The sequence below is a fragment of the Falco rusticolus genome, chromosome 2, assembly GCF_015220075.1.
Source record: "Falco rusticolus isolate bFalRus1 chromosome 2, bFalRus1.pri, whole genome shotgun sequence".
NCBI lineage: Eukaryota > Metazoa > Chordata > Aves > Falconiformes > Falconidae > Falco > Falco rusticolus.
In genome coordinates, this window is record NC_051188.1 from 12,519,718 (window position 1) to 12,546,569 (window position 26,852).

The 26,852-nt window shown below is 45.2% G+C and overlaps 1 protein-coding gene across 5 annotated transcripts in view; it reads right to left on the reverse strand.

Annotated features, from left to right (window-relative positions):
• Positions 1-23: 23 nt before the first annotated feature.
• Positions 24-26,852, reverse strand: part of MTMR2 (myotubularin related protein 2) — a 65,902-nt gene continuing 39,073 nt past the window's right edge. For all 5 annotated transcript variants that reach the window (XM_037376292.1, XM_037376293.1, XM_037376296.1 and 2 more), the window contains 12 exons: positions 23,946-24,040; positions 23,658-23,768; positions 21,507-21,608; positions 20,736-20,819; positions 13,016-13,165; positions 12,026-12,214; positions 9,527-9,712; positions 8,488-8,694; positions 6,341-6,433; positions 4,658-4,771; positions 3,067-3,243; positions 24-2,015 (listed from right to left, as the gene is read on the reverse strand). In XM_037376292.1, the coding sequence (XP_037232189.1) occupies positions 1,854-2,015; positions 3,067-3,243; positions 4,658-4,771; positions 6,341-6,433; positions 8,488-8,694; positions 9,527-9,712; positions 12,026-12,214; positions 13,016-13,165; positions 20,736-20,819; positions 21,507-21,608; positions 23,658-23,768; positions 23,946-24,040 (1,670 nt within the window). In that variant the 3' untranslated portion in view covers positions 24-1,853. The remainder of the gene's footprint in view (positions 2,016-3,066; positions 3,244-4,657; positions 4,772-6,340; positions 6,434-8,487; positions 8,695-9,526; positions 9,713-12,025; positions 12,215-13,015; positions 13,166-20,735; positions 20,820-21,506; positions 21,609-23,657; positions 23,769-23,945; positions 24,041-26,852) is intronic.

The following is a 26,852-nucleotide window of genomic DNA, read 5'->3' on the forward strand; positions in this document are numbered from 1 at the left end:
GTTGAAAATAAGAGCACGGGAACTTCACCCACTTATCAATTTTTATTAGTGTTAAGGAAACCAAACAGCCTTCATCAAGAAACAAAATATACACACAATTTGCTAATACAGAATTATGCTATGAACCATCTTATATAGTGATTGTACGTAACAGCAGATCTGCCCTCTAACCTTAAAGCAAATCCAAGTCCTTCGGAAAGTATTTCGTGTGGATTCTTTGCACTATGGAACCATAACGTCTCTGGCAACCCTGAAACAAACGTGCTGCTGTACAGCCTGTTACTCGTGCTGTCAGAAGGTGGCTGTGGCTTTCTCTGTACGTACTGAGATGGTGGCTGCAGTAGAGCAGGCAGAAACGGAGACTGCAGGGGAAACTACTGTTACTGCCTTGGGAGGAATGTGGCTTCTGAAAGGCGATTTCTCATGTGTAAACTGGTCCGCTCTTGTACTTTCTGTCAGGGCAGAGAAGCTGAACGCAGCATGCTGTAGCTGTGGCTGCAGTACGGGATCCTATTGCAAAAAGAGCACCACAGGACCCAGAGCAAGCACTGCCCCTTTTCCTTGGCGTGGAGATGGGAAGCAGTGCGGAGTAAGGATCCTTGCACACATGTAACTTCCTTTGCTATAAGCCCCATCCTTTGCAACCCTGTACTTACCCATTTCGAAGAGCAACAGGGCAGTCATGGTTTCACCAGGTGTGGGGTTTTATCTCCACTTCTACAGTAAGATTTTTGTATTAAAATTTAATTTGGACTTAGTTTTAGTCAGGAGATGCTAATTCTTGAAGCATGCTATGAGGAAAGAGACCTAAACGTATGGCTCAAACCGGCTAAGCTGTTTCGTCTACCAGAATAACCTTAAGTAGCAGTTGCAATGCAGGCAGAAAGGCTTCTTTGGTTGATACACAGTTGCTTCCATTAGTTAACATAAAACTGAAATACTTTAAGTATGCCACTATGATCCTGCACAGAAGCATTAAAATCACTAATTATGCTTACCCAAGCAAAATGAAATGGCTGGTCCCTGCAGGTCACAGGTGCCCCTTGGTACTCCACTACCTTTCCCCTGATGTGCGAGGCACTGGTGGACAGAAGAACTGCAGAAAGCCTGGGGAGCCGTGCTCTGCCTCCCCTACTCGGAAATAAAGGTGCATAAGTTGCATCCTGGCACACTCAATGTAAACCGTAAGCAAGACTCTAAAGTGGCAGAGATGGAAGTAAACTTTGTCCTATAAAGTCAAGTCACGGAGGTTGCACGTCTACCATGTGTTTTTATCGGAAGAAGCTGCCCTTTCTTTAAATAAGGCATTGTTTACATGGCTTCCTATGATCTAGGCTGAAGTGAAGGGGAAAGCAAGAACGGTGACATGTTTCAGATGCTCGTTTCCAAGTATGTTGGCAAACGCTCTCATTAACACTGCTGCACAGACATCGGTAGTGGAGGGTTCACGGCTTTACAGCTGTATTCTAGGCTCCAACAGTCAGATTCACTACTTCCTTTCGGCAAAGGGGAGATCTTGCAAACTTCTGAGTAGATGTTTTTTCCTCCACAGTATTTCATTCTAGTGCACAGTCTTTCCAGCACAGAAGTGAACAAAGAAGGAGCTCTAGGTTCCTTTTGGGTGGCAAGTGCAATTAGCTTGTATTAAAACCTAGCCACTGAGAAGGGTAATTGCATAGGGGGGCCTGTTTGTTTTTGCTTAAGCTTCCTCTAGTGCTACAGTACTAATAAATTACCCTGGAAAGAAATAAATAAATAGGTTGGCATCTCCCAGACACCACGCTGGAAATTCTAGAGGGTTTTGGAAAAGCTGCCCCCGTGGTCCTGGGAAGGTACTCTGCAAAAAGTCTGTATTATACAACTGTCTGTACAGGAGCAACGCACTGTGCGGGAGAGCCAGCTCTCTCCGAGGATGAGGTGGAACGGTTGGTGATTTCTCTCTGCAGTTCCTCCACTTTCTTCTGCAGCTCAGCCCGCTTGGCAAGAAGCTCCTTGTAGCGATTGTGGACAGGTTCCTGCAAGAAAATGTGTAGCTGAGTGCTGGGAGGTAAGCACAGAGATGTAAGCCTGAACCACAAAACACTGTGGCTGACCTGATGCCACAGCTGTGGTGTATGTATGTGCCATACGCACAGCTGTGAGGGAAGGAGCGTGGTACGTGGGCTGTAGCGTTGTCTCCAGCCCAGGGGTAAGTAAGTAGTTACTCTGGCTTTGGGAAGCTCATTTTTATCCAGTGTGCATAGCACAATGGTGGCTAAACAAAACTCTAGATTTTGAAGATGACAATTACAGGGCTAATCTCTGACATTTCTGGGAGTTGCCGGCCTTGTCTCAGCCCAGACATAATTTTAGCGCTTTAAGGAAAAAACCCCAATACATACTTAAGTGTTTTTACATAATTCTGACTTTTGAACTGTGCTGCAAAGCATTTTTTGGTTCCTGTATCTAATGCCCCTGAATTGCAAAGCTCTGTTAACTGCTGTTGGACACTGAGGAAATCCAGGAATTTTTGTCCTTTCCTATTAAAAAGTGATTTCAGCATCAAGGGCCGTGTTCAGGCTGCTTGTCTCAGGAACCTGCCCTGGGCAAGCCAGCTTCCTTGCTGTCAGGGTTGGAGAGTGTAACAGGGCTGCAGTGTGACTGCCTGCCTGTGCCTCAAGCAGCAGGTTCCTAGCGCTGGTCACCTCAATACAGCCCCCAAGCTCTTATCTAGAATCCCGCATCCAAAGAAGTCTTAGGGGTTTAGGCCCTTTCATAAAGAAGGGAGAATTCAGCTGATTTTCCCCATATTGTAAGTAAGAAATTTTCCAAATTGCTGAGCATCTTCAGCTTCTGCAGATTTCCCAAGGCGGTGACCCCCAGCTGAGCACCCTGCACCAGCCAGCTGTAGGTGCTGCGCTTATGTTTGCTTGCATCTGAATTTAGGCTTTTGGGTTTAGATTTAAGCAGCGGCAGCCTACGTTTGTCCATTACTTCTTGCGCTTCAAAGGTACTGGAACTCCAAAATGACAGGATGAATACTAGCGGAGAGGGAAATAAAAAGCAGGAGGCGCGGAAGAGCCGTACCTGCGGTTTCATCCTGGGGTTCCAGCGGATGTAGTAGCCGACCCACAGCTCGAGATGGCGCATGCTGGCCACGGGATACAGGACGTGGTTGGAGTAGCTCACGTACAAGGGGTTAGTAAAGTCCTCGAGTTGGCTGTTGATGTAAGACCAAAGCGATATGGTCTTTTTTGGAAGGCTCTGTAAGAGAAGGGGGTGGGGAAGGCTTTAGTTCCCATACGAATCCCAGCATTTATCTCCAAAGCGTAACAGCATATACACGGGCCTGTCATTAATGCAGAGCTGCTTTCCCTTTTTGGCACCAAAAAAAAAAAAAACCAACAAAAAACCCAAACGTTCTTTTGATGCGGTTATTGTAACTGAAGCACATGGATGCAGGCAGGCATACATGCACCCTGGCATGGGAACATCCCCATTACCCGCCCCGCTGCCAACACAGACCAGGAATCGCCATCAGCACAGCAAGGGGACACTGGCATGTGAACCCTCAATGCCTTAGTTAAACTCTGAGTTTTTTTAAAAGTGCTCCTGGAGGACTTGCTGGAGTATTTAATTGCAAAGAAAAAAAGAAAACATTTGACTTGCGCCCTGATCTAGTGGAATAATTAGGCCTGTGAATAGTCCCAGTGAAACCAGTGTTGAAGTGCTTTCCAGATTAAGTACTTCACGAGGCTGAGGCCTTACAAAAAGCACCAAAACTCACATGCGAACAGCATGCAGGTTTTCTTCTCGGGGAATTACAATTATTCAATCACTATGGACTCTACAGAAACAGGGACCTTGAATTCACTACAGTACCATGCCACCACTTCTGTATTACAGTAGTTTTTTTATTATTATTTTTAACTGATGTGCTATGAACTATAATCACATCAGGTCCACACAGTCCCGTCCACGATGTACCTCTGTGATGTTAGGCTACAACCTTTTGGTGACAAAATCTTTAGGTAGGTGAGACAGAATGAGTGTCACTGCTTTTCCACCTGATTCCACACTGGGTCTGAATGTACCCTCCTCCCTTGGCAAGCCAACCTTGACCAGACCGCAGGGCAGACCTGGCCTGCGGCAGGACCTAGAGGCATGTCCTTCCTAACACTAGCAGCTCTGTCCTCTCGCAGAAAAATGCAAGCACAGCAGGAACACACACTGACACCGGTTACTTGCTGTAACCTATATGTGCAGAATGACAATGCACACTTGGTAGTTCAAAGCAACTAAAGGGACCACTTCAAGGAAAAAGGAGGACAAGAAGGTACCAGTTTCCACAGAGGAGGTTACATTAAACGGAAGTTCAAAGGAAAAACTGCACTTTCCACTACCTGGGAGACACTGGGAGCTATTCAGCCACCACTGAGTAGCTGAAAGCAGTGAGACTGTCTAGAAGGAAACCGTATTGCTCTGCAGTGTAACATCTCCGACAGACAGCAGTTTGCACAAAGAGGAAAATACCCTGTGTCCCAGCTGTTAAGAACAGGGGCTTGGCATTACCCAGACCTGCACCTGCCACTGCGATTGAGTGCTGAAACAACTTCTCTAGCAGCCAGCTAAAGCGATCACAGTACCAGGCCTTCACCTTGGAGAGAAACAGTCTTACCTCCTTCACTCTCTGCTGCTCACTGCTGCACAGGAAGGTCCCAAACAAACAGCTGTACAGGTGGTCCAGGATGGTTATCAGGAAGTACTCATTGAACTCAAATGCTGTAGGAAACTTCACACAGAACCAGAAAGTTAGGTTGGGATTTTAGAATAGGAATCACAAATTTTCTCCCACTTTGTGGTCTTGATAAGGAGTTGCCCTCTTGACTGCTAAAAACAGGATTTGTCCCTGTTCACTGCCTGGCTGGATATTCAGGACCATATCTGCTCCTTCCAGAAGTAACAGTTCTCTCTTGGAAAGCTGCTTTACATGTGCAGAGAGGAATTTTGAGCAAAAGCCAGAGGTCTGAAGGGTTTGAGCGTTGTGTTTACTCACATTCAGTGCTGTTTCAAGTTGAAGCTTGCTCTGCTATGCCTGCCCCTCGTGACAGACCATGCAACAAGACTGTGAACAAAAGGCTGAAGCACACGTGAAACCACACATAAAAAGAAATGGAAATTTCCTGGGGCCAAATGAGAATAACCTGTGTGTAACACAGCACTTCCCAGAGGGAACAGCAGGGAGGCATCTTGCAACACAGGGCCGCAGGAGGAGCAGGTGTATGGATAGGGGCTGTGTTTGCTGTTGACATTCCATGCAGAAACAATCAGACCCAAGACAGGGAGAACCGAAGCTCCACAAAGGGTCAGTACGAATACATGCAGTGAACTGCGAAGACGTGCTGGGAGAGCGGGAGGCCTTCCTCCCTCACAAACCACCCTTCTCCTCCCAGGCTGCCCCAGCTGCAACATCCTGACCTCACCAGCCACAGGTGAGGATGCCTGCTTGCAGGAGCAATCCAAGCATGATGAAAGCGACTTGATAATGGTAAAGACTTCCATAGAGCTTCATAGACAGTGTTCTGCTCGGATACCATAGAGCTTCACAGACTTTTCCATTTCACCTGTGTTAAGCCTGATTTTTTCAATGAACTGCCTGACCATGGCTGACATTTGCCATGTGACGCATTTTGAGTCACACTAGCCAGAAAAAACCTTCCAGGTCCCACATACCTGGTGCAAAACCTCCCAACCACAGGGATCTCTCTTGAACTATGCCTCTGCCATGCCTGGTCTGAAGTGAAGAACTCGGCTCTGTACATCACGTATGAATCAGGAGCAGTACGTTGGCCATCAGAAGAACTTAAAATGGAGCAAACGCATGTCCTGCTGCAGGTTTGGTTATGCATTCAGCTTGAGCAGAGGCAACAGGGATCTGTCTGCACCCTCCACTCTAGAGACTTACATTAGCAGCTCAAGTCACCTATGCTTCTGAAAGCACAGTGGGCTGCTGAGGGTGCCTGGGGTGCCTGTTCCGGCCCATGGTAAGTGTAAGGCAGCTGTCCCCTCTTTTCCAGGTGAGGCAAGCTTCCTCTCACAAGCTCAGATTTATTACAGCAGCACGTAGGTAAGCAGCACCCACTAAACAGCTAATTTGATGCAAGCCAAGATCGTGGCTTACTTGTGCGTTCCTGCTCTTTGCTAAGCAGACTCCTGAGAAACTTGTTGCCAGAGTCAAAACAAGAGTAGAAGCCCAGGAAAGGGCCTGTGCAGGTCAACTTGGAATTATTCCTGCAGCCAGACACTGCGTCACGTCTTGGTACACTGGCTTCGTGGACACACGTGCCAGCCAGCAATTTACCTGTCTTGTCATTTGCCAGACACAGTCGATGAACTGGAGGAAGACAGGAGAGCGGTCCGCGTCTGCATGATTCTTATCTCCATGGCCGACTCTCTGAAACAGAGCAGGACAAAGAACATGAGTTGCACAGGGCTTCGTAGGGAAACTGCCAGTGTCTCCTCTCAGTCTTTACCAGCAGCTTTAAGAAGTTTCAAAATCAGAGTCCTGATTTTGCTTTGTCCATACCGGTGGGTAAAGGAGTAAAGGACAGCTACTCCCTTCGTCTTTGAAGTGAAATTTCTTTATGGGGATATTTTCATGTTAAATTAAAACAAGAGTTGTTTGAGTAGAGGCTCCAGATGCTATGCTGGCACTGATTTCAGTTAATAGCTAAAGTTCAGAAGGAAAAAAAATGAGAATGCTTTTTGCTTCAGTTGCAGCTGTCGTCCTGGCTACTACAGTAGTACAGTGTGCTAGATCCAAACACTACCTACAGGCACGGCATGTGGCGACAACCGTCACACAACACCTCGCAGCTTCCAAGCGCTGTACAAACACTAACCCGGGCCATCTCCTGCCACCTCAAGGGAGGCAGTGATGAAAGTATCCCCAGAAGTAGGCCTCCTACCCTGACCGTGCTGTGTGGCCAAGACATGTGAGGCCTGATTCCTTACAACCAGTACAGCACATTAGTGGTTATGTTACCCAGGAGCCCTAAGTACCATACAAAGACACAAGAAGAACATGTAACTGTTGGAAGAAGGGTTCGCCGGAGTCAAGAAGACGCTCAATATGAGTTATGCATCTTGCTCAACTTTATTAGTTGCTAACACTACTTATATAGAACCGATACACATGCATATTCGTAAAGCAGAAATATAATTGGTTAGCAGTCTCTAAACGCCCGCGGTTCTCACACCCCTAATTATCATGACTAAAATAAGCATTCTATCCATGTAGCTAATTGTGTCGCTGTGCTTCAGCCTTGTAGTTTGTTACTCCCTATTTTCCCATACCGCTCCCTATCTTTCTTGGCCCTGCACCTGCTTTCCCAGCAGCTGTAGCTTGCTACAGCCACGGCCTGTTGGCACAACATAATTACTTGGTCTCAGGACTCAAGAATAGCTCAAGGCTACCTTTCTTGTTAACTTCAGCACAATTCTGATTACAGGCCTATTCTAATACCAGGCCTGGATTGTGCAGATCTTCAGAGATTCGAAGGCCACGCTTCTGCAGCCATTCTTCTGGATGCAACAGAGATCCTTGCCTCTTCTGTAATACTGTTCCCCCCTCACCAAAGGGAATCAATATAATTATCTTCTTTGTATAGACAGGGAGGCTAGAATACCCATCATTCAAACACCAGATAACAGTTTTGCTGCAGCAGAACCTCCACGGCTTAGTACCTCAGTTTCTCCACCTTCCTCAGAGCTTTTGACTATGCAACCCACCACTGCACGTGCTGTAAACAGACCTTGTTCTAGCTCTTGCCAAAATTAAACAACCACAAGAGAACAGCTAAGAGCAAAACACAATAGTAAAAGACTGAAAGTCTCTCTCAATTCCCACCGGTGCAAACTGTAACAAACTGCTGTGTCACAAAGTCCACAAAGCTGCCTCTCTGCAACCTCTAGGGACACAACCACAACTCTTGGTGCAGTCTCAAACTGTTCATCTTTCACCTAAAGAAGAAAAGCCTCCCCAAAAATGAAATGTGCCTGAAGAAAATGGGAGGTCAAGGCCATTAACAAAATTCCCCAGCCTCTTCAATACAAAGGCATTTGTTAGATGATGATGTCCAAGCAGTCTGGACTGAACTGGAAAGAAAGACACAAAATACCCCAGTGGTCTCTACCAACTCCCGGCAGAAATGCCTACCCTGAACCCAAAACCACACTGTTAGTTTAAGCCTAAGCATGGGAACACGACATGTCAGTCAGGCACCTGAGAAATTTAATACCACCTGTTCCTCTTATCTAACCAATATTGTCTCCAAGCAGGTTAACGGAAGACTGGAATTATAGGCAGAAAACAATAGCAGCAGCATTCACCTTTCTTCTGCGAGTTCAGCTGGGAGACTTCTCACAGGAAAGGCTAAACTCCTTTGAAATTCCTTCAAGGTGGACAATAACTTTCTGTTCAGTGCCTTCCAAGGGCTAGTGACTCACCAGCTGAAATCTGTGGCCGAAGCTCAGCCACTCCTTCTCCACTAGCACTTCAAAGCCCCTGATAGTTCGGTAGTAGCCATCTAACATGAGCAGAGAGAGAGAGGTGAGCTGGGCTGTCCGGTCCCAGCCATCACTGCAGTGTACAACCACAGATGTCTTCCCCGACTCCACCTTGTCAGCGATCCGAAGGGCTCCAGCCAGAATGAGCTAGGAAAAAAAAAAAAAAAAGTTACAACATCTCTTTGGAACGGAAACTATAAATGAAAATGGCTAGTGACAACACAAGCTTCAAGGAGAATGGTAAATCAGTTCCAACTACTTTATAACTAGGACAGCAAATTGGTGAACACAGTTTTTTGTTCCAGCAAGATGACAACAGATCTAAACTGTAGTGCAGGCACAACTCTGGAAGAGCCTTTGCATTAAGCTCAGTCCTTGGACAGGTCAAGATTTAAACACAGTAGCGTTCTGTGTCTGACAGGAACTCAAAATGGCCATCACCTTGCAACCGCCCCCGGAGCAGATTTGCCCCTGTCTGCATTAGCAGGTCCACAAAGTAAGCTGGGTGTTTGCAGGAGAGAAAGAGCTTCATTTGAAAACCAACATCCGCAGACGCTGAAGCACTCATTCTGACTCTGCTTGGATTCCTGAAAAGCACAAACTCCTAACATTTGCTGCTCTGGACCAGGCAGTAACACCAGGATGTCGAGGACCAAGAGTCTGGAAACTCTGGGACTCCTGTGCTCTAACCACAGCTTTCACAGTTAACACATTACCCAGCAACACACTTCACCTCCAAAACACCATTTGTCAGTATTTCAACCCCCTCTCTTATTCCTCTTCCAGTCTCCTCAAGATTTGCCATTCCATGAAACTGTGCTTTTAGTTGTTTATAAATCAAAACCAAATTGTAAGTCTTTAGATTTCTCATGCATTGAAATCCCAGTACTGGAGTTAGCTCTGGATACATTTCCCAGTGAACAGTCTGGTACGGACTTGTGGTTACCCAGCTGCATCCAGTGGGTGCAGACACACATACCTTGATATGCTCTAGCCAGTGAGTTGACTCTAAGTTAGACAGCCAGTGAGTCTCCTCGATATTGGGATACACAATTTCTTTCAGTTTTCTCAGCGATTCCCTCATAACGTGAATGTTGTGAATGTCCAGGAACACTAATTCTGCATTCTGGTAAGCATCCTCGCTCTCATAGCCCCCTCCTTTAGCCTGAAGAACAAAACCCACATACAAATCATTAAACAAAACCATAATTTATACTTTATCCCAATCGTCTGTCCTAAGCAAATAACAGCTGACAAAATACCACAGTGATTGTGCTATCTAAAGCAGGCAGAAAACATTGGATTTATCTTAAAATTGGGAACAAATATGTACATGCGCACACTTTGTGTCTCTTTCCTGCAACAGTTAATGAATGCTACAATTTGTACAAAGAATATCACATTACAAGCCTTCTTTTTCTCTGTAATTATCATTTATCCCCATTCAAGCTGCTCATTAGATTCACTATTCTGTCATTTACAAATTTACCATACCATTATAGAAGAGTATATCCCACACACTAATTACCTTTCCTAGGAAGTGGGAAAGGCAGATTAAAAAAAAAAATAGTAGTAAAAGAATATCAGGTTTAGTGCAACAAAGTAGTTCTACCATTAAAACAGGGCTTACAGTGATGGCATGAGAAGTAATTTTTAAAAGGGTGGAAAGGAGGGCCCTGGGAACTACCAACCTTCAGCCTCACCTCTGTGCCTGGGAAGATCATGGAACAGATCCTTCTAGAAGCTGTGCTAAGGCACATGGGGGACAGGGAGGTGATTTGAGACTGCCAGCACGGCTTCACCAAGGGCAAGTCCTGCCTGACCAACCTAGTGGCCTTCTGTGATGGAGTGACTACGTCAATGGACGAGGGAAGAGCTACAGATGTCATCTATCCGGACTTCTGTAAGGCCTTTGACACAGACCCCCACAACATCCTTCTCTCTAAATTGGAGAGACATGGATTTGATGGGTGGACTGTTCAGTGGAACTGGTTGGGTGGTCACATCCAGAGGGTAGCCGTCAGTGGCTCAGTATCCAGGTCATCAGTAACAAGTGGCATCCCTCAGGGGCCTGTACTGGGACCAGCACAGACAGTGGGTTCAGGTGCACCCTCAGCAGGTTTGCAGACAACACCAAGCTGAGTGGTGCAGTTGACACACCTGAGGGACAGGATGACATTCAGAGGGACCCGGACAAGCTCCAGAAGTGGGCCTACATGAACCTCATGATGTTCAACAAGGCCAAGTGCCAGGTCCTGCACCTGGGTCAGGGCAGCCCTGGTATCCATACAGGCTGGGGGATGAAGGGATGGAGAGCAGCAGTGCCAAGAAGGAACTGGGGGTACTGGTAGATGAAAAGCTGGACATGAGCCAGCAATGTGCACTCACAGCCTGGAAAGCCTTCTGTATCCTGGGCTGCATCAAAAGAAGCGTGACCAGCAGGTCGAGGGAGGTGATTCTCCCCCTCTGCTCTGCTCTGGGGAGACCCCACCTGGAGTGCTGCGTCCAGCTCAGGGGTCCTCAGCACAGGAAAGACATGGACCTGTTGGAACGGGTCCAGAGGCCACAAAAATGATCAGATGGCTGGAGCACCTCTCCTGTGAGGAAAGGCTGAGAGAGCTGGGGATGTTCAGCCCAGAGAACGCTCCAGGGAGAACTTACTGCAGCCTTTCAATAAATAATAGGGGGCTTATAAGAAAGATGGGGAAAAATTTTCTAGTAAGGTCTCTTGCAATAGGATATGGGGTAAGAGGGTAGATTCAGACTAAGTATAAAGAAGAATTTTTTTATGATGAGGGTGGTAGAACACTGGCACAGGTTGCCCACAGTGGTGGTAGATGCCCCATCCCTGGTAACATTCAAAGTCAGGTTGGACGGGGCTCTGAGCAACCTGATCTGGTTGAAGAAGTCCCTGTTCACTGCAGCAGTGGGGTTGGACTAGATGACTTTTAAAGGTCCCTTCAAACCCAAACTATTCTATGATTCTGTAAGAGCAGGAAGAACACAGCAACATTCCAGGACATTAATGATCCCCAGCTTATATTTTGAAATGATGCCTGATTTTCCTAAGTGCTGAGTATCCCCTGCTCCCATCAGGGTTAACAGGGACAGAGTTCTGGTGCTGTTAAGAGGAAGGAGTCTTTCAACCATGTGAAGTGAAAAATGGTGATACACAAGATCCAGGGTGCTAGAGTTTGACCTCAGTACTCTGACCCCAGTACGACTTTGATTTCTTTTCCCCCATCCAATCTCATTTCCCATTGTAGATTAATTCAAACGGACCTGCAGTAATCACACTGGTGTCTTACAGGTACCAGCGCAGATGTAAAAGTCATTCTAGAGAATTACATTACTGCATACAATTCCCTTCACTGTAACAAACCCTTTCGTGATCCTCATGAATAATTTGAAACAGTGGTAGAAAATGTGCTCTAAATTATTACATTCCCAGCTCCAGACAAAGGAAAAAGCGCCTGACCTTATTGGCTACAGCATTCACACTAGGCCTTGCATCAAATATGAATATTTTATGGGACTGAGCATTAGAATCCATGATGGCTTGAAGGTACTTTTCATCTTCCTTGCTTCGCTTGCCACTCACTCCCACCATTGGTTGGCTACAGCGAGTGATCGTTGCTTGACTTTCTGGGTGAATCCATGACAACACCTTTGAAAACAAATGAGAAAGAAATGAAGAAAAAATGGGATTCATTAAACCAGTGAAGTGTGTTACCTGTAATGGCTTGCTCTGGGATCCTGCCCTGTATTAGCTGGTTCCACAAGGCTGGATTCTATTAAATCACTATTGAATGAAAGAAAGAACTCTTCTGTCCTTACTCATTCATCTGGTGGTACTCCCAAAGTTTGAACAAACAAGAAGTGACTGAAAAGGTTTAAGTCTGACTTTTAAATAAGATGCAGACTGTTTTCTCACAAATTTTCCGTCTCTGCATTCATTGGGCTACGTCTTACCCTACGTTACACCACGTAAAAGTTAAGCATTTTAGGAACAGATTTAATTTTCTACAGACTGGAGAAATAAACCAGTACATTTTCAGTTACCGCTGAAATGAACATCATAACAATCTATTTTGACTTAATTTCATCTAATAAGCATTTTCATCAAGAATATCACTAAATATTCCCCTATCCTGAAAGTCAGACGAGGCCAGACAATTGTAATCCATCAAACAGGGCCGCTTTGCATTTCCTAAGAACTGAACTGAGATTCGGTCCAGGTTGTGCGAAGTTATCTTATCTTCTCATTTTGGTTTAGTCTATGCCTCTTTCACAACAGTAGTTCCAGCTTTCTGGCTGCTTTCTGACTTCTCAAACATTGCTGTCACTTTTATTATCCATTGACCATTTATTTGCTCCATGGAATCCACTCAGCCTGATCTTGGTATTATTTATGGCCCAAAGGTATGTAACAAAACCGCATCAAAGTGGCTTCTTTTGTCACACTCACTGGTATGCGTCCTCTTGATCTGAAAGATGCTACTCTCTTTAATTCCTCATCGGGAATGTTTACAGGCACAGCTAGAATGGCAGGGTATGTATCACACAGCTCATAGCGCTCATTAATTTTGGTCAGCCTCCAGCTTTCATTGGGAATTCCCTAAAGAGGAAACAACAGCAGGTTAGCAAATGAATTGCTCTGAGACCTCAGCACAGTCAAATCCCCAGACCTGAAATTCAAGGCAACTTTTGTTAACGAAGGACATTTACAGCTGGAGCCTAGGACTGCATTAACGTGGTCATTTGCATTTTGTGCCTCCTCCCAGATAGGTAGATGTTTTGCTCAGGCCACTGAAAAGCAGGAAAACTAGAAGACTGCAGGCAGGCTCACCTATGGCAACGGAACTGTGGAGGCTACAGATGTGGCAACACAGGTGATCCACCTGAGATCACCTTTAATTACCTCCTGGTCTCATCATAGTGTTTACAGGAGAGCCAGGAGCAGGACAGGATGGGTGACTGACAGTCCTCACACCTCTCTTAGCTCAAACGTAGTGGGTGGAAACTGGGGATGGAGTGTAGTTACCAGACGGGCTGGAGGGGAAGAGAGAAGGGAGAACAGGCAGTAAAACACCCCAAAAAACCCAAGCTGTTTTGGGCCTTGCACAGCTGTACGACCCCTTAAAACCACCAAAACCCTAATAACTTTATGTTTCTCACTGCGTGACTGTATGGGATCTGGACAGAGATACACAACTCTCACGCTCCTCTCAGACCAAGCTCTCTCTTGTACTAGTCTGACTTGGGCTGGGAGAGCAGGGGATCTACACACACACACACCCCCCTGAGCTCAGCATGCCCTGATGGGGAAGCAACTCAACAGCTTCCCAGACGGTAACCTCCAGGGAACACCTGAAGCACAACAGGGACAATCCTGACAACTTGCAGACTTAGTTTGGCTGATGCTGGGATGTAACAGATCAAAACCGTGTGGCTGCTACTGTGTGCCTACAAGGAGACATTTACACAGACACTTGCTGCAGCAGGGGTGAGCACTGACACAAAGCATCTCTGTGGGGAAGACAGATCTACCGCAGCGAACATGGCCAGACTGTTAAGTACAGAGTCTGTTTTAGAGGAGCACCAGCTCTTAAAACAATGCATGCTTCTGTTCTAATAAACAGTACTTCATTTTAAGGAGGGTGGTGGGACACTGATTACCACTGTTGCAGCTCCCACGGGAAATAAATGACAAATCTAACCCGAATCAGACGAGCTGTGGTAATTGTGGTTGACCCACACAGATTGCAGCTGGTTCCCCATCAGAGCGGTGAGTCACACTGTCAAAACAGGTCATGGTTAGAAATGTGAGGAGAGGACAGACCTTTGCCTAATACTGGTCACACACCCTGCTTGTGAACCACACCTGGTCCTGGGGACCTCACAGGGAAGGAAATGTTACTACATGGAATCAGCAGCGCTGCCAGGATCACGAACACCTGAAAACCCTGAAGGAAAGCTTCTTCTTGGCAGTGCCTGAAGCCAAATTGGCAGAAAGTGGCATCAAATAGTGTGTATACACAGTCCAAGCTTACTGATGGGTAAAACATGCTCAGAGGTCTACCTGCTGTACACAGCGAGGACGGAATCTCCTCGGTCCACCAGCTGCTGTACACCAGGGAACAGCAAGACTTGCTCTTAGCTGTCCATCAGCTGTGATCAAACTGGTTACTACCTGGAAGTGAACTAATGGTAAATGACTAAATTGTTCTCAACACTGTTCTATTAAGTACATGGCTGCACTGCAGTGGATCCATCAGCAACGCTTGAAGATTCCACCTCCCCCAAATCTGAATTCAAACTATGCTGTCAGCACACTCTTGGCAAGGAAAATGGGAGCTGACAAGCAGTTACATGGAAGAAAAGCTCATTTTTGCCCTGCCCTGCAACTCTACCAGTGCTCACTGAGAAGATCAAGCCATCACTGACACTGTAAAGCACCCTCTTCACGGCGGTGGGCAGAGTGGCTTCAGCACACACTGCTCGGTCCAGAACTGACAGCTCCAAAGCTTTGTCTTTCAGCACCACCCTGACAAATGTAAATGAAATCTTTCCTCTGCAACAGCCCAGACCAGAAAAAGCCATGACACAACCCCAAAGAAAGAAAAGATGATGTGTGTCAGCATTCAAATTTCATTTGAATCATAGGGAATGTCTGCTTCCCCCTGGCACAGGAGCCTTGAATCACAGCACCACTCAAAGAGGGCTTTGGATTCAGATCATGACTTTCTCTAAGGATTCAAAGCAACAGAAACAAGCAAAGTGGGCTAGAAGGGAATCTGAATTTGCACCTTCCCAGGACATTTGCCACGGTGCCATGTAGCTTCTACATTTATTCATGCTCCTTCAGACTTGTGCTTTCTTCAGCTGAAATCAATAGAAAAAGCTAAACGTGATATAAAGCACATTGTATTTCCTCATATAACATGCACTTCACTGCTTCCTGGTGAGTTGTGAGCACCCAAAAGCCTACTATCAAAGCAACCCATTGTTGTAGACGTAACTCAAGAAGCCGCTGCAGCCTTGGGATGGGCTCTGGGAGCTGCCTGCCCACACAGTTGGCAGAGAACCCAGGCGTGCCACGCTGGCAGCAGGCGTGAGCATCCCCAGGCTGCCAGGGAGCACGGCTGCCGAGCATCCACACCAGGGACCAGCGCTTGCTGCCCGGACTGCTGCACAAGGTCTGTCTTCTCCAGGTAAACTAACGCCGCTAGTAGCCCCTGGTGTCAGGAGAACTCTCACGCTTGGTGACTGCCAGAGAGCAAAGTGAGGAAGGCTGCACAGCCACATCTATGGCCATAAACTGAACGTGCCCGTGCCCGTTCTCACTGAGACCAGCCGGCACAGCGCACCTCACGTTCAGACTCGTTTATCCTCAAAACAGGGTGGTTTGTCCACGCTGCCGCCCGGTGATCCTTCACGGCGCCAGCCCTCTGAACCGTGCCCAGGTCTGGGAGCAGGCAAGCCAGCCTTGCAGCCTCCCTCTTCTCTGCTCCTCTTCAGGTCCCGGCTCTGACACGACCCAGCCGCACAGCCACGGCTCCGACTGCCAGGGACGCTGCAAAGCCACGCACGAGAGCTGCGTGAAAATCTATAGAAAAGCAAGAAACGTAAAACTGCAGATAGGGGAAGAGGACTGTTGAGATGCGGATCGCTGGTAACTCAAGGTTTCAGGAGGGAAAAACATCATGAAATGGTATAAAATCCAAAAGGCAAAACTGCGAGTTTAGTCGGGGGTCATTGGATGAGGGCCAACAGCTGGGTCATCTGTGTGCTGGGGGTGACATTACTGGTGGAAGATGGCAACAACCCAACTAAGGGAGGTGCAGAGGCTGATCCTTCACCTCTCAGTAGTGCCTGCCTGGCCAGGAAAGTCTCTTCAGATGCCTTCCCTGAGGTGGTGAGTACTAATTCTCAGCCTAGTAGCTAGTTACATCTGAGCTATCTTTTTTGTGTGTTAGCCAGTAAACCGCTTCATACTCTCAACCTGCGTACATCTTGCTGGAGGAGGATCTTCGTGCATGGCTGAAGATGCTCAAACACACTCATTCAAAAGAGAGACAGTAACAACCTGGACTGAAGCTATGCCTCCAACGTGCGATGAAGGTGCCCCAGTGCTCGGGAATACTCCTTACAGCTGTATCATCTAACCATAGAGACACAGCCTTTGTGTCATCTCCACACACAAAGCAGACTTGGCTTTCCTCTGGATAGTCATTCATGTCTTACTTTAATGACCTGTGCTCAGTTATCACTTGACCTACGCACGTTGTAGAAGACAGAGTTTCTTCATTTGCAAGGAAAAATGGCTGCAGACAGACCAGCGTGGCACTGAAACCACCACCTTGCAAAGCACACGTTTAACCTTAACCACATGAGGATCTGGCAGGAAAAAAAATAATTTCCTTGCTGGAATTATACACAGCCCCATCTCTCTGTGGGATGCAGTAGACCAATTCTGAGCTTAGCCACACAGGTACACCCTGAGCTGCAGCGGGCAAGGCAGGGAGGGTCCCGAGTTACACATCAGCAGTGCTTCTCTCGAACTCGGTCTGAGCCATGGGATACCAAGAGGCTGAGCACATTTAGCTCACCACATCCCTGCACTGACAGGATACAGCTGCCAGAGCCAAGCTGGTCCCTCTGCTCAGCCCAGGCTGTGCCTGCTTAGCACAGAAGGGCTGCGATCCCTTTTGCAGTAGGGACGTACCTAGCGTAAGCAGGACCTCAGTTAAACCATGGGACATTTAACAGTTCAATTCTCATTTTACTCCCCTAAGTTACACCCAACAGGCCCCTGCAGGATGCTGCTCTCACACCGTACCTTTCCCACTCTGCTTGTACACTAATGCTGGGCTTCTTTTATCCTCAAAACAAGTCAGCTCCTCTGCCAAATTATTTTCTCTACTTTTTTTCTGAAAGCAGCAACCACAGACCTGTACTGTTACTCCCCGGTACATATGACCAGAGTATGGGATTAGATGAGCATGACTTCTGTAGGGAAACATCACACATTTCCAGCTTCACAATCCCTTGTAATATTTTCCAAATGCTCCCCACCTTGTTAAGGAAAATGAAAGCTTTAAGTTACTCCAAAGGCATCTCAAGGCCTTTTGGTTTCAGCTGAGTCTTATTCACTTTGCAATTCTGTTTTATACTCTGCCAGCCTGCGTGTAATAAAAATCAGGGAGCAATTTCAGTTTTAAATTTCATTTGCCACATGTGATTCCATTTACCAACTAAATCCCAAACCTCTCTAAGTTCCTTTTGTTCTCTACAGGTTGTTTATTACTCCCCATAGTTTTACACAATCACAGATTTTTAATAAGTTACATATTTCCATCTTTCCCAAGAATGCTAACAGAGATGTCAGGGGTTTACTGACTATTTTTCTTAATTGCTACTATCTCTATCATATCAACACACTTATATTAACCTGGAAGATAAAAAAAGTAAATAAATCATACCACACACAAACTTGCCATGTCTACCAGTGTAGATATAGGTCCTACTCTAAAAGTCTTTTCTGGACGCCTTGTAGTTGGCTTCTACTTTTGCTCTGCTCCCCTCCCTCTGTGCCCCTGCTCCCACCGGGAAATGACTGACATGGCCTAAGAGATACCAAGTTAACGCCTGGCCATACTGCTGGGCTGCTCATGCCCTAGGCCAGCTCTTCTCTAATAATTTTTAAACTAATTCCAAAAGGTCCTGCAGATCGTGCGCATATCCTGCTTTTCTGTTTCTGATCACAATTCATACGGTTAGAGACAGGTAATCCTATTATCTGACTTGATGATGGCAGTTTTGTTTCACTGTTAACGAATCCCTGCTGCCATTTCAGGACATAATCCTGATTTACTGTAGTATTTGTTATTGTTTTAACAGAACCTGGCTGGATTAAGAAAAAAGGCTAAGACATTCACACAGATAAATTGAACATCCGTAGTTATAAATGCTGAAATTAAATAAACAGACTGAAATACCTAAAGGTTTTGGATGGGACATAAAGCTTCATGCTGCAGGACCTAAATCAATCAACGAAAGGGATGAAATTCTCCTCCTGGCCAGATCACAACATAAACATCTACTGCAGTACAGTTTGCCTCTTCTTCAGCAGCTGGTGTTGGTCACTTTTGAAGATAAGCTACGGGGACAGATGGATTGTGTGATCTGCAATGGTAATGACTGTGGCCCATCATGGGTAACATTCAGATAGGCTGTGGCTGCAAAAAATCCTGGTCTGGATACATTTTTGCAGTTATCAACATAAGCAAATGACCAGGGGTTTCAGCATATGAACATTAGTTTGGTTTGTCGACATAAAAGCAGTTAGGCTAAGGTCTTCCTGTCCGGTCAAAAATGACACAAAATCAGGTCATAACATTGCAGCAGCGTCTCAATTGTGACATGCTTTACACACAACAGTGCTACTTTGTGTGACCAGAAATAAAACACACCATGGGCCAGTCTCATTTTCGTTACAGAAAGGCGCTGAAGAGCTGGAAATGCAAATCACATCCATGTAAATATACCTATCCTTTCACCATGTAACCAAACTCCCGCAAAATTTAAGGTACAGTCAATCACAATAAAAAAACCCTAATACAGGCAGAAAAGCTTGTATTCTAAAAACAGGCATGCCAGGATTAAGAAACTGGAATCATCTACCTCCAGATTCTCAAGGGTCAGCCCTCCTTCCTTCCAGGTACTGTAAAAATGTCTTTTGTACTTTGCCTGTTTTAACTGAAGCTTGGCTAAGTGAATGCTGTGCTTTTCAATGGAGACCATTTTGATAGCACCGTATTCTTTAGTCTTTACTCCAGAGTTCTCACCCCTATAAAGAAGCGTCTTGCCCATACAGCTTGGGCTGCAGATCCTTTATAAACAGATCTTTCCTTAAAATAGCTATCAAGAAAGAGTTAAATTCTAAACGAAGCAATAATTGCTGCATTATCTGGTCTTATTAGTCAAAGTCAACCTTAGATACAGTGTGTGTCCTTGATTACAAATAATGGGCATTTGTCTCCGTTAGGATTTTAGATAGTGGTATCTCATTGCAAAACATACACTTTTTTGCAATGAAGACATAGGAGGTAAGATACATCTCACTTTCAATTAGCAGCCTAGAAGCCAGCAATCTATCTTAGACAGCTATTTTAGGAGGGAACAAATCACCCCCAACGGTGAAGCACTCTCTCCCCATCTGTTAATGACAGGCCTAGGTAACCAATTTAGAAGGCATGCCCAGCTTTTATGAGACTTGAGCTAGAAAAAAAAATCCTTTCTTCAGGTTTTGGATGCCAGGAATCAGATGAACAACGAGGCCAGGATACAGGACTGGTTTTGTTTTGGTTTGGTTTATGGGAAAGACCCAAATAATTCTTTATTCTTAAAATTCCTTAATTTTACAAAGAAAACTTTGTTTTATCCTGGCAGATCTGGATGAGACAGAAGTTTACTGTATTCAGTGCAAATGTGGCACCAAATTGTGCTGTTTCCTCTACATGAGAATTTTATGACAAGAGTGATTTCATTATAAAAACCTAAATTCTCCCATCTTTTCCCCCCGGGAAGGATCACTCAAGTTTTTACCACAGTACTCCTAACTGACAGCCTGCCACTTCACGACCATTAATACCTTTGACAGTGCACTCTTGGCACACTACAAACTGTTCTAAGCTATGGTTAATCACAACACACTCTAGGTTGATCCTTAGGCCAATTCCCCAAGAAAATGAAGGCATTCTACATTTGATTTTTTTCTTTCCAAGTTCTGTTTAAGACAGGAAAGAATGAAAAGAATTAAAACTGATACAAGCAAGATCTGAGGTGTGAAACTCAACAGTTGGGTGCCTGCACCTGCAAAATGCATCCTCCACTTCTCACTGCCGCAGTGGCTGATGAGTAAGCCAGACCAATGGGGCTTTTTACCAAAGCCTAAAGTCAGCTCTCCGCAGCCTGAGTAATCTCCACCAGTGGATGCTACTATCTTTAAAGCTGTACTGCTGTCATCAATCACTGCGGTGTGGAGAACAATGTTCTAACCCAGCCTGCATGACATGTGTCAGCAGGATCACTCTCTACTCCATGCGACCTGTAATTGTATTACTGCACAGAGCCTTACTTCTGAAGAGCAGAGATGATGAGGAAGGACATGGCACAATACACACCTGTCTTCTGTACTCCCAAGTGGGGTCATACACCTTCCACCCATTCTCTGGGAAAACTTCTTTGTACTCAAATGCAAAAAGTGGCTGAAAGAAAGAAAATTTACCATTAAGAGCCCACTCCGAGCCCATTTCCAGGATGCAACTCATGAACGGTCCTTCTTTTTTCCCATTATTGCACTGCTTTTCTTTTAGGGCTTTGTGAAAAAGATTAACACACTCACTGTAGCAGGTAATTAGTACAACAATGTATTTTCCTCTATACCCCTGATCTTGCTTGTCGATTGTGTAGTACTTCATGGACAAAAGTAGTTTATTATTAAAGAGAGAAAGAAAAGACTAATTGGGCAACAAGGCTGTTACATATTAAGAACTAGATCCTTTCACCCAGTATTTGAAGCAACAATTGCAGTGCCATAACACGACACAGCAGAAGAACTGCATTCCAGATTTGGGGCAATGCAGTCAACAATTAGCTGTAAACCTCTGATGGATGTCACTGTGCTTTGAGTATTTTCCCTCTGTTACAAGGATGTATCAGTAAGTCATTCTCCATGCATGAAGGAATCCAGCCCCAAGGTAGTAGACTTTTCCTGTTTTTGACACAACCTGAACTCCTACAGAAGTCATTCTAGAACAGATTTGAAAACCAGCATTTCTCCTCCTTCAACAAAATGCACTCTATGTGAACACTGTACCAAGTAGATGAGACTGAACAAAACAGCTTACTGCCACTCTGTGCCTTTTGGTAAAAACTGAAAAGAAAATACTTACCAGATTATTTGAAACTGGAAAAGCATATTTCATTAGGTTCTCAAATATGGACCGTCTAGTTCTCCCTTCAGGCTTATGAGCAAACCGCAAGTTCCGAATATCCTACCAAAAAAAAAAAAAAAGAGGGAAATCAAATTGCAGATTTCTGAACCGCTTCAATACCCAAAGAAAAATCAAAAGCCAGCATTAAAAATAGGGTCACATCATGATGCTCTTTCATATTGTACTTTGAACACTGTTGTATTGTAACTCTGGGCTTGGTTCAGTGGTCATCTGCAGCCTCCAACAAAGCCTGCCACAACTGCAGAGGAGCAGAGGGAGTGCACAGGTGCACCTGATCACAGCATCTTGCCTTCCTGTGAAGATCTCTACCTGCCGAAAGTCTAGGGGAGAGCCCTGCTCAGGAACAAGCTAACTGATCGGCAGGGCTTTGTGAGACAGACCTCCTAACTCTTACTGGGCTCTCACACTGAGCTGTGCCAGAAGACAGCTGGGAGGGACTGCCTCACAAAGTACCTCCACAGAGCTACTGCAAGTAGGGAGCCCAAGTCCAGCCAGTTTGGTGCAAAGCAACCAGTGCCATCTTCCTTTAAAGCTTCCATCTCTCAGAGCACTCAAGCACGTCTTGAAATGGAGAACTCCTGCACTTTGCACAGCAGCACAGTTTCCACACAAAGTGGTAACCCAGGACCTCCTTTGCTCGTCTACAAATTCAAATTCAGAAACTAAATAAAGCATCTCTAAGATGCCAAGATTTTCCAGGCAAGCCTACAACTCAAACACTTGTAGTAAACAGTTTAAAAGCCACTAGCAGGAAATGAGCTATCAAGTTCAAGCATACGAATATGGTACAGCAACTCAAAGAGTATGAGATAAACAGCCGAAGACTCAGCTTTCTCACAAATCTAAGGTAATTGGTCTTAGACAGAGAACATTTCAGGACACATGCTGTACCTGTACTACTCTGTTATTGCACTAAACTGCTCTGCATATCCTGGGCCAAGCAGGCTGGCACATGGAGAGATATACATACATGCTGTATAGGTCCAAGATACCCATTGTACAGTTTGCGCCTGTGCTTCCCACCCAGGGAAACAACGTAATTCACTCCAAACCTGACCACGTGTGCAAATGTGCACACAGGCAAAACGGCTGAGGACTAGGAATCCAGATCAAAACAGGCAATAAATTAGCTTGCCAGCACAAGCACCCCTACGTTAGCCAGGGAGGATCATGACTGCAATAGGACGAGGGAGCAGCCAGATGATTTGGTATAAGTTATATCAACTGCTCTTGACTCAGCACGCCCACAGCATGACAGTCTGCCTGGCTTCCTGGTGCCTCAGAATCACAGCAGCAACCACAGCCAGTCTGGGACCCCTTTTCATTCCTTCACCTACCCTTGTCCAGCAACGGGCATCGCTTCGGCCTTGAGGGGGCTCTGACAAGAGCTTGAAGCAGCCCAAGACCTACAAGGTCAGCTCTCACCAGGTGGCCACCAAGGGAAGCAGAGGGGTTGTGCCCTGGTGAACGGCCAAGGTACGGATTTAGGACTGGACATGGTGGCTTTATCTGCTTTGTGAGTCTACAGTAAGTAGACACGAAGAGGTGAATTATTTTTATTCAAGTTTACACTTCCAGTGATTCCAAGGGCTCTTGAGAGGCACATGTGAAATACGCACTGCCTGGAAAGAAATGCTAGAACAGCCTCGAGGAGGACGGAAGGCTACCTGCCAAGCCCTCACCACAGCAGCAGGTGGACATAAGCTATCGATTCAGGGGGACACGTGCCTCTTTCTTGCTGTTGAAATGCAACTGAGCGAAAGGCATCCTGTATCCCACAATGACAGGAGTCTCCCTAGAATAGCCTGGTGGGCAACCGTGAGAATCCTTTAGTGGGATGCAGGCCTAGGTTTCGACTGTAAAGAAAATACATTACCTAGCACAAAGCCTGCATAAAGGTTTGGATCTCATCTCGAGTGAGTGGAGCTAAAGAATCCTGAAAATTGCTTTTAAAATCAGATGGGTCTTGAAGCGTGTGAACTCACACTGACTGAAACGTTTTACAGAACATCCTACAATACCACAAAGAAAACCTTTTAAAATATATGTTCCCCTTCCCCTATTGTAAAATAAGAGATAAAAGTTTACCTTGCATACAATTTCCAGCCCATATGAATTCTCACCGCGACTGGAAGCACCTCCAATTTTCTCCACTCTGTTGATTACACCTAAAGATGCATCTAGGACAAAAGGAGGGTCCTGTAGACAGTTGAAATTTGTGAGTTTAAAAAGTGGAGGGGGGGAAATCCCCAGCTCCTGCTCCCTTATGCCTATATTCCCAAACATATAGCTATGATTCACACAGAATTACTCTCAAAGAACACCTAGGTCTAAAGACTGAATAGCCAACAAAAGCAGATGATTTGAAAAGCTTACCCGTTCCATGCTTTTAAAATACAGCCTATAATTGGTGACGGTAAGGGTTCCTCTGATTGCTCCAGTGAAGGGACAGATGTAAGTAACATCCTTAGCTTAACAAAAAGAAGAAAAAAAAAAAAAGAAAAAAAAGTTGTTAATTTAATGGTTAATTTATGGGAGCAAAATTACGACAACAACAATAATTGGGGGCTCTACTTTTCAGACCATGAAATGAAAACAAACTTCATCTGGGGTTCTAGTGTAGAACTAACATGCAAGTTTCAGTTCTGTGGAGAAGGTAAGAGTTTGGGTATAAATCGAACACCAGGTAAGTGCCATCACCTAGAATCCTCCATCTGCACATAACTGCTACCCCTGTAAAAAAGCCAGTATTTGGCTGCAAACTGTTTACTCTTACTGAGCAATGCATTGCCAGTCCGTGAGAACACCATGCATGAAAAGAGATGATCACCGCCTGGATGCATCCATTTGAAGCTGACAACAACCTGCATAAAAGCTAAGGATCATCCGCAAGCTGGTTTGTGCCACCAAGGACAGGAAAAAGCAGTCCTCCTACTGGGGCTTTTAGGATGCTTGGGTCCTTCTGCACACCATCAGCCCCAGGATGCAAAGACCCTCAGTGCTAAAAGCCAGCGGAGCTACAGCAATTTCCAGCAGCCACGAATCTGTACAGCACTCAGCTGCTGGTAATTTTAAGTCTGAAGTCAGCGATCAAGTTACTCTGCAACAATTATTTTTGAGTCTGAGTGATGGTGACTCAAAACAGTCCCCCTTCCTAAAAGGCCTCAAACATTTCTCCCTTGTTCCAGCAAAAGGCAAGAGGTGCTGCTGGTTTTCCACAGCAAACACCTCCCCTAACTGCCCTTCTGTTTTACATCAATTAAAAATGCCAACATTTAAGCCGTTCCCCCCCACCCATTATGTCTTTTGTCACTGAAGCCATTGGCCAGCTGTGCCATGGTAATGGTTTATGCTATCACCAACAAGTAATGACACCCCTCAAACACTCAAAAGATGCTTTCAGCAGGAGACCCACTGATCAGAGCTGCCAGATACATGAAAGAACTCTCCGGACCATCTCAATAACCTCAAGCCTCCAAACCCTATGGGATCCATTTAGCAAGGGCTGTGTGAAGTCAGGAGGACACAGCTTGCCTCCCGCCCAGGTGGCAGCCACCATGCACATGAGGTCCTGAATTTCTTCTACATTTATCCCATGAGATTTAGCCTGGAGGGAGGGAGGGAGAGAGACTGCCTTACTCTAGGGCACTGGCAATTCACATAACTAAACCATCCTCATGTCAGCTCTGCTTCTGCATAGTCTTCACTGACTCTCAAGATCTGGATATGGGGAAGGATCCTTACAATATCAGGAGTGACTAATGCAGAGCAAAATATGTGGCACAGAATTTTTAGTTAAAAATAAATAAAAGAATATATATATATGCATGCTAGCAATTTCATTATTTATTTCTTTTAACTTACATGCATTTGTTTGAAGGACAATTAAACACAAAATGCTTCTAGCCAGTTCTAATTGAACCAAGTGTTTAATTATTGGCCAATTATTAATCACTTCTTTTCAAAGACTAGTTTGACAGAGGTTTCAAAGCAGACTCATGAAGCATACTAAGGGTGAGGGCAGCCTGCCTGGTTTTTCCACTGGAGTTCCCATTATTCACAATGCAATTTCAAAATGTTAAAAAAAACCACCAAAGCCAACAAAATCTACTAATAAGAGAAGTCTGCATTTACGTCTGAAAAAGAACAGAACTTCTGGATAAAGGGAAAAGGTGCTAGAAAAATGTTTTCCAGGTAAGAAATCCCAGGCACAATCTCAAACACTGACCTTGCCAGCTTGTAAGCCACATCACCTTGCACATTTGCATTTTATTAGCTTGGTTTCCTAAGGAAACAATTTTACTTAATTACACCGCACATATACACATGTACCTACAACGTGGCTTGTCTGACCTTAACCCTGCCATGGCTGTATGATTTCAGCAGTCTCTATCAGATAAATAGGGATCTCCAAGGCATTAAAATGCTTCACTGTTTGTGAGAACGGATGCCAGCTACAACAGAGGTTGTACTAGTGCTACCACTGAGGGAAAGTCTAATAAGCTCAGTCTTTCGTAGATATAAGAGAATCCATATGGGAGAAAGATACTGGAAACCAGGATTTGCTAATTCCCCTGCTTATGGAATTCCTGTCTTTTACAGGGCCAATCTTACCCTAGATTATTGGGTTGGCTGAAATAATTCTTCTTCCCTTCCCTGTAAAATACAAAGAGAATTGTATTTGCCTTTCTTGACACTTTTAACAGGAAATTATTATTGCTGATGAATAATAAAGATTTCCTTTCTGCTGCCTTTAACTTCTTGCTGGACCAGGCAGCTGCTGTCTGGGCTACTCCAAAAGCCACCCAGTCTTACAGACTTACATGGCTCATCACATCATTTGTCAACAGATAAAACGCTGGTAACTCTGATCTCTTAAACCGTTCCCCAGGAACCCTTCAAAACACAGCCTTGCTGTTTGAGCTAACCGTGCCTGTGGAGTGAGTTACATGTCAGTCTGCACTACACGGTTGGAGCACGAGTTCAGAGTCCTTAGGAAAGGAGTAGAGAAAAGGAATGAGCATTGAGGTGGGGTGGGGGTTTTTGTCTTTTGTTGTTGTTGTTGGGTGCAGGTTTTTGGTGACTTATTTTCAGGTTTGGTTTGTTGTTTTTTTTTTATTTTTAGGACTGAAGTTACACTCTTCCGTATCACTTTAAGAAGGCAGCAACATATTAAACTACTGAATGCAGAATCTTTCAGAGAAAATTAATCAAGAGGCTTACTCAAACTTTCAGACTGGAGTGCATCAGCAAACCTGATGCATGTCACAATGTCTGGATGAA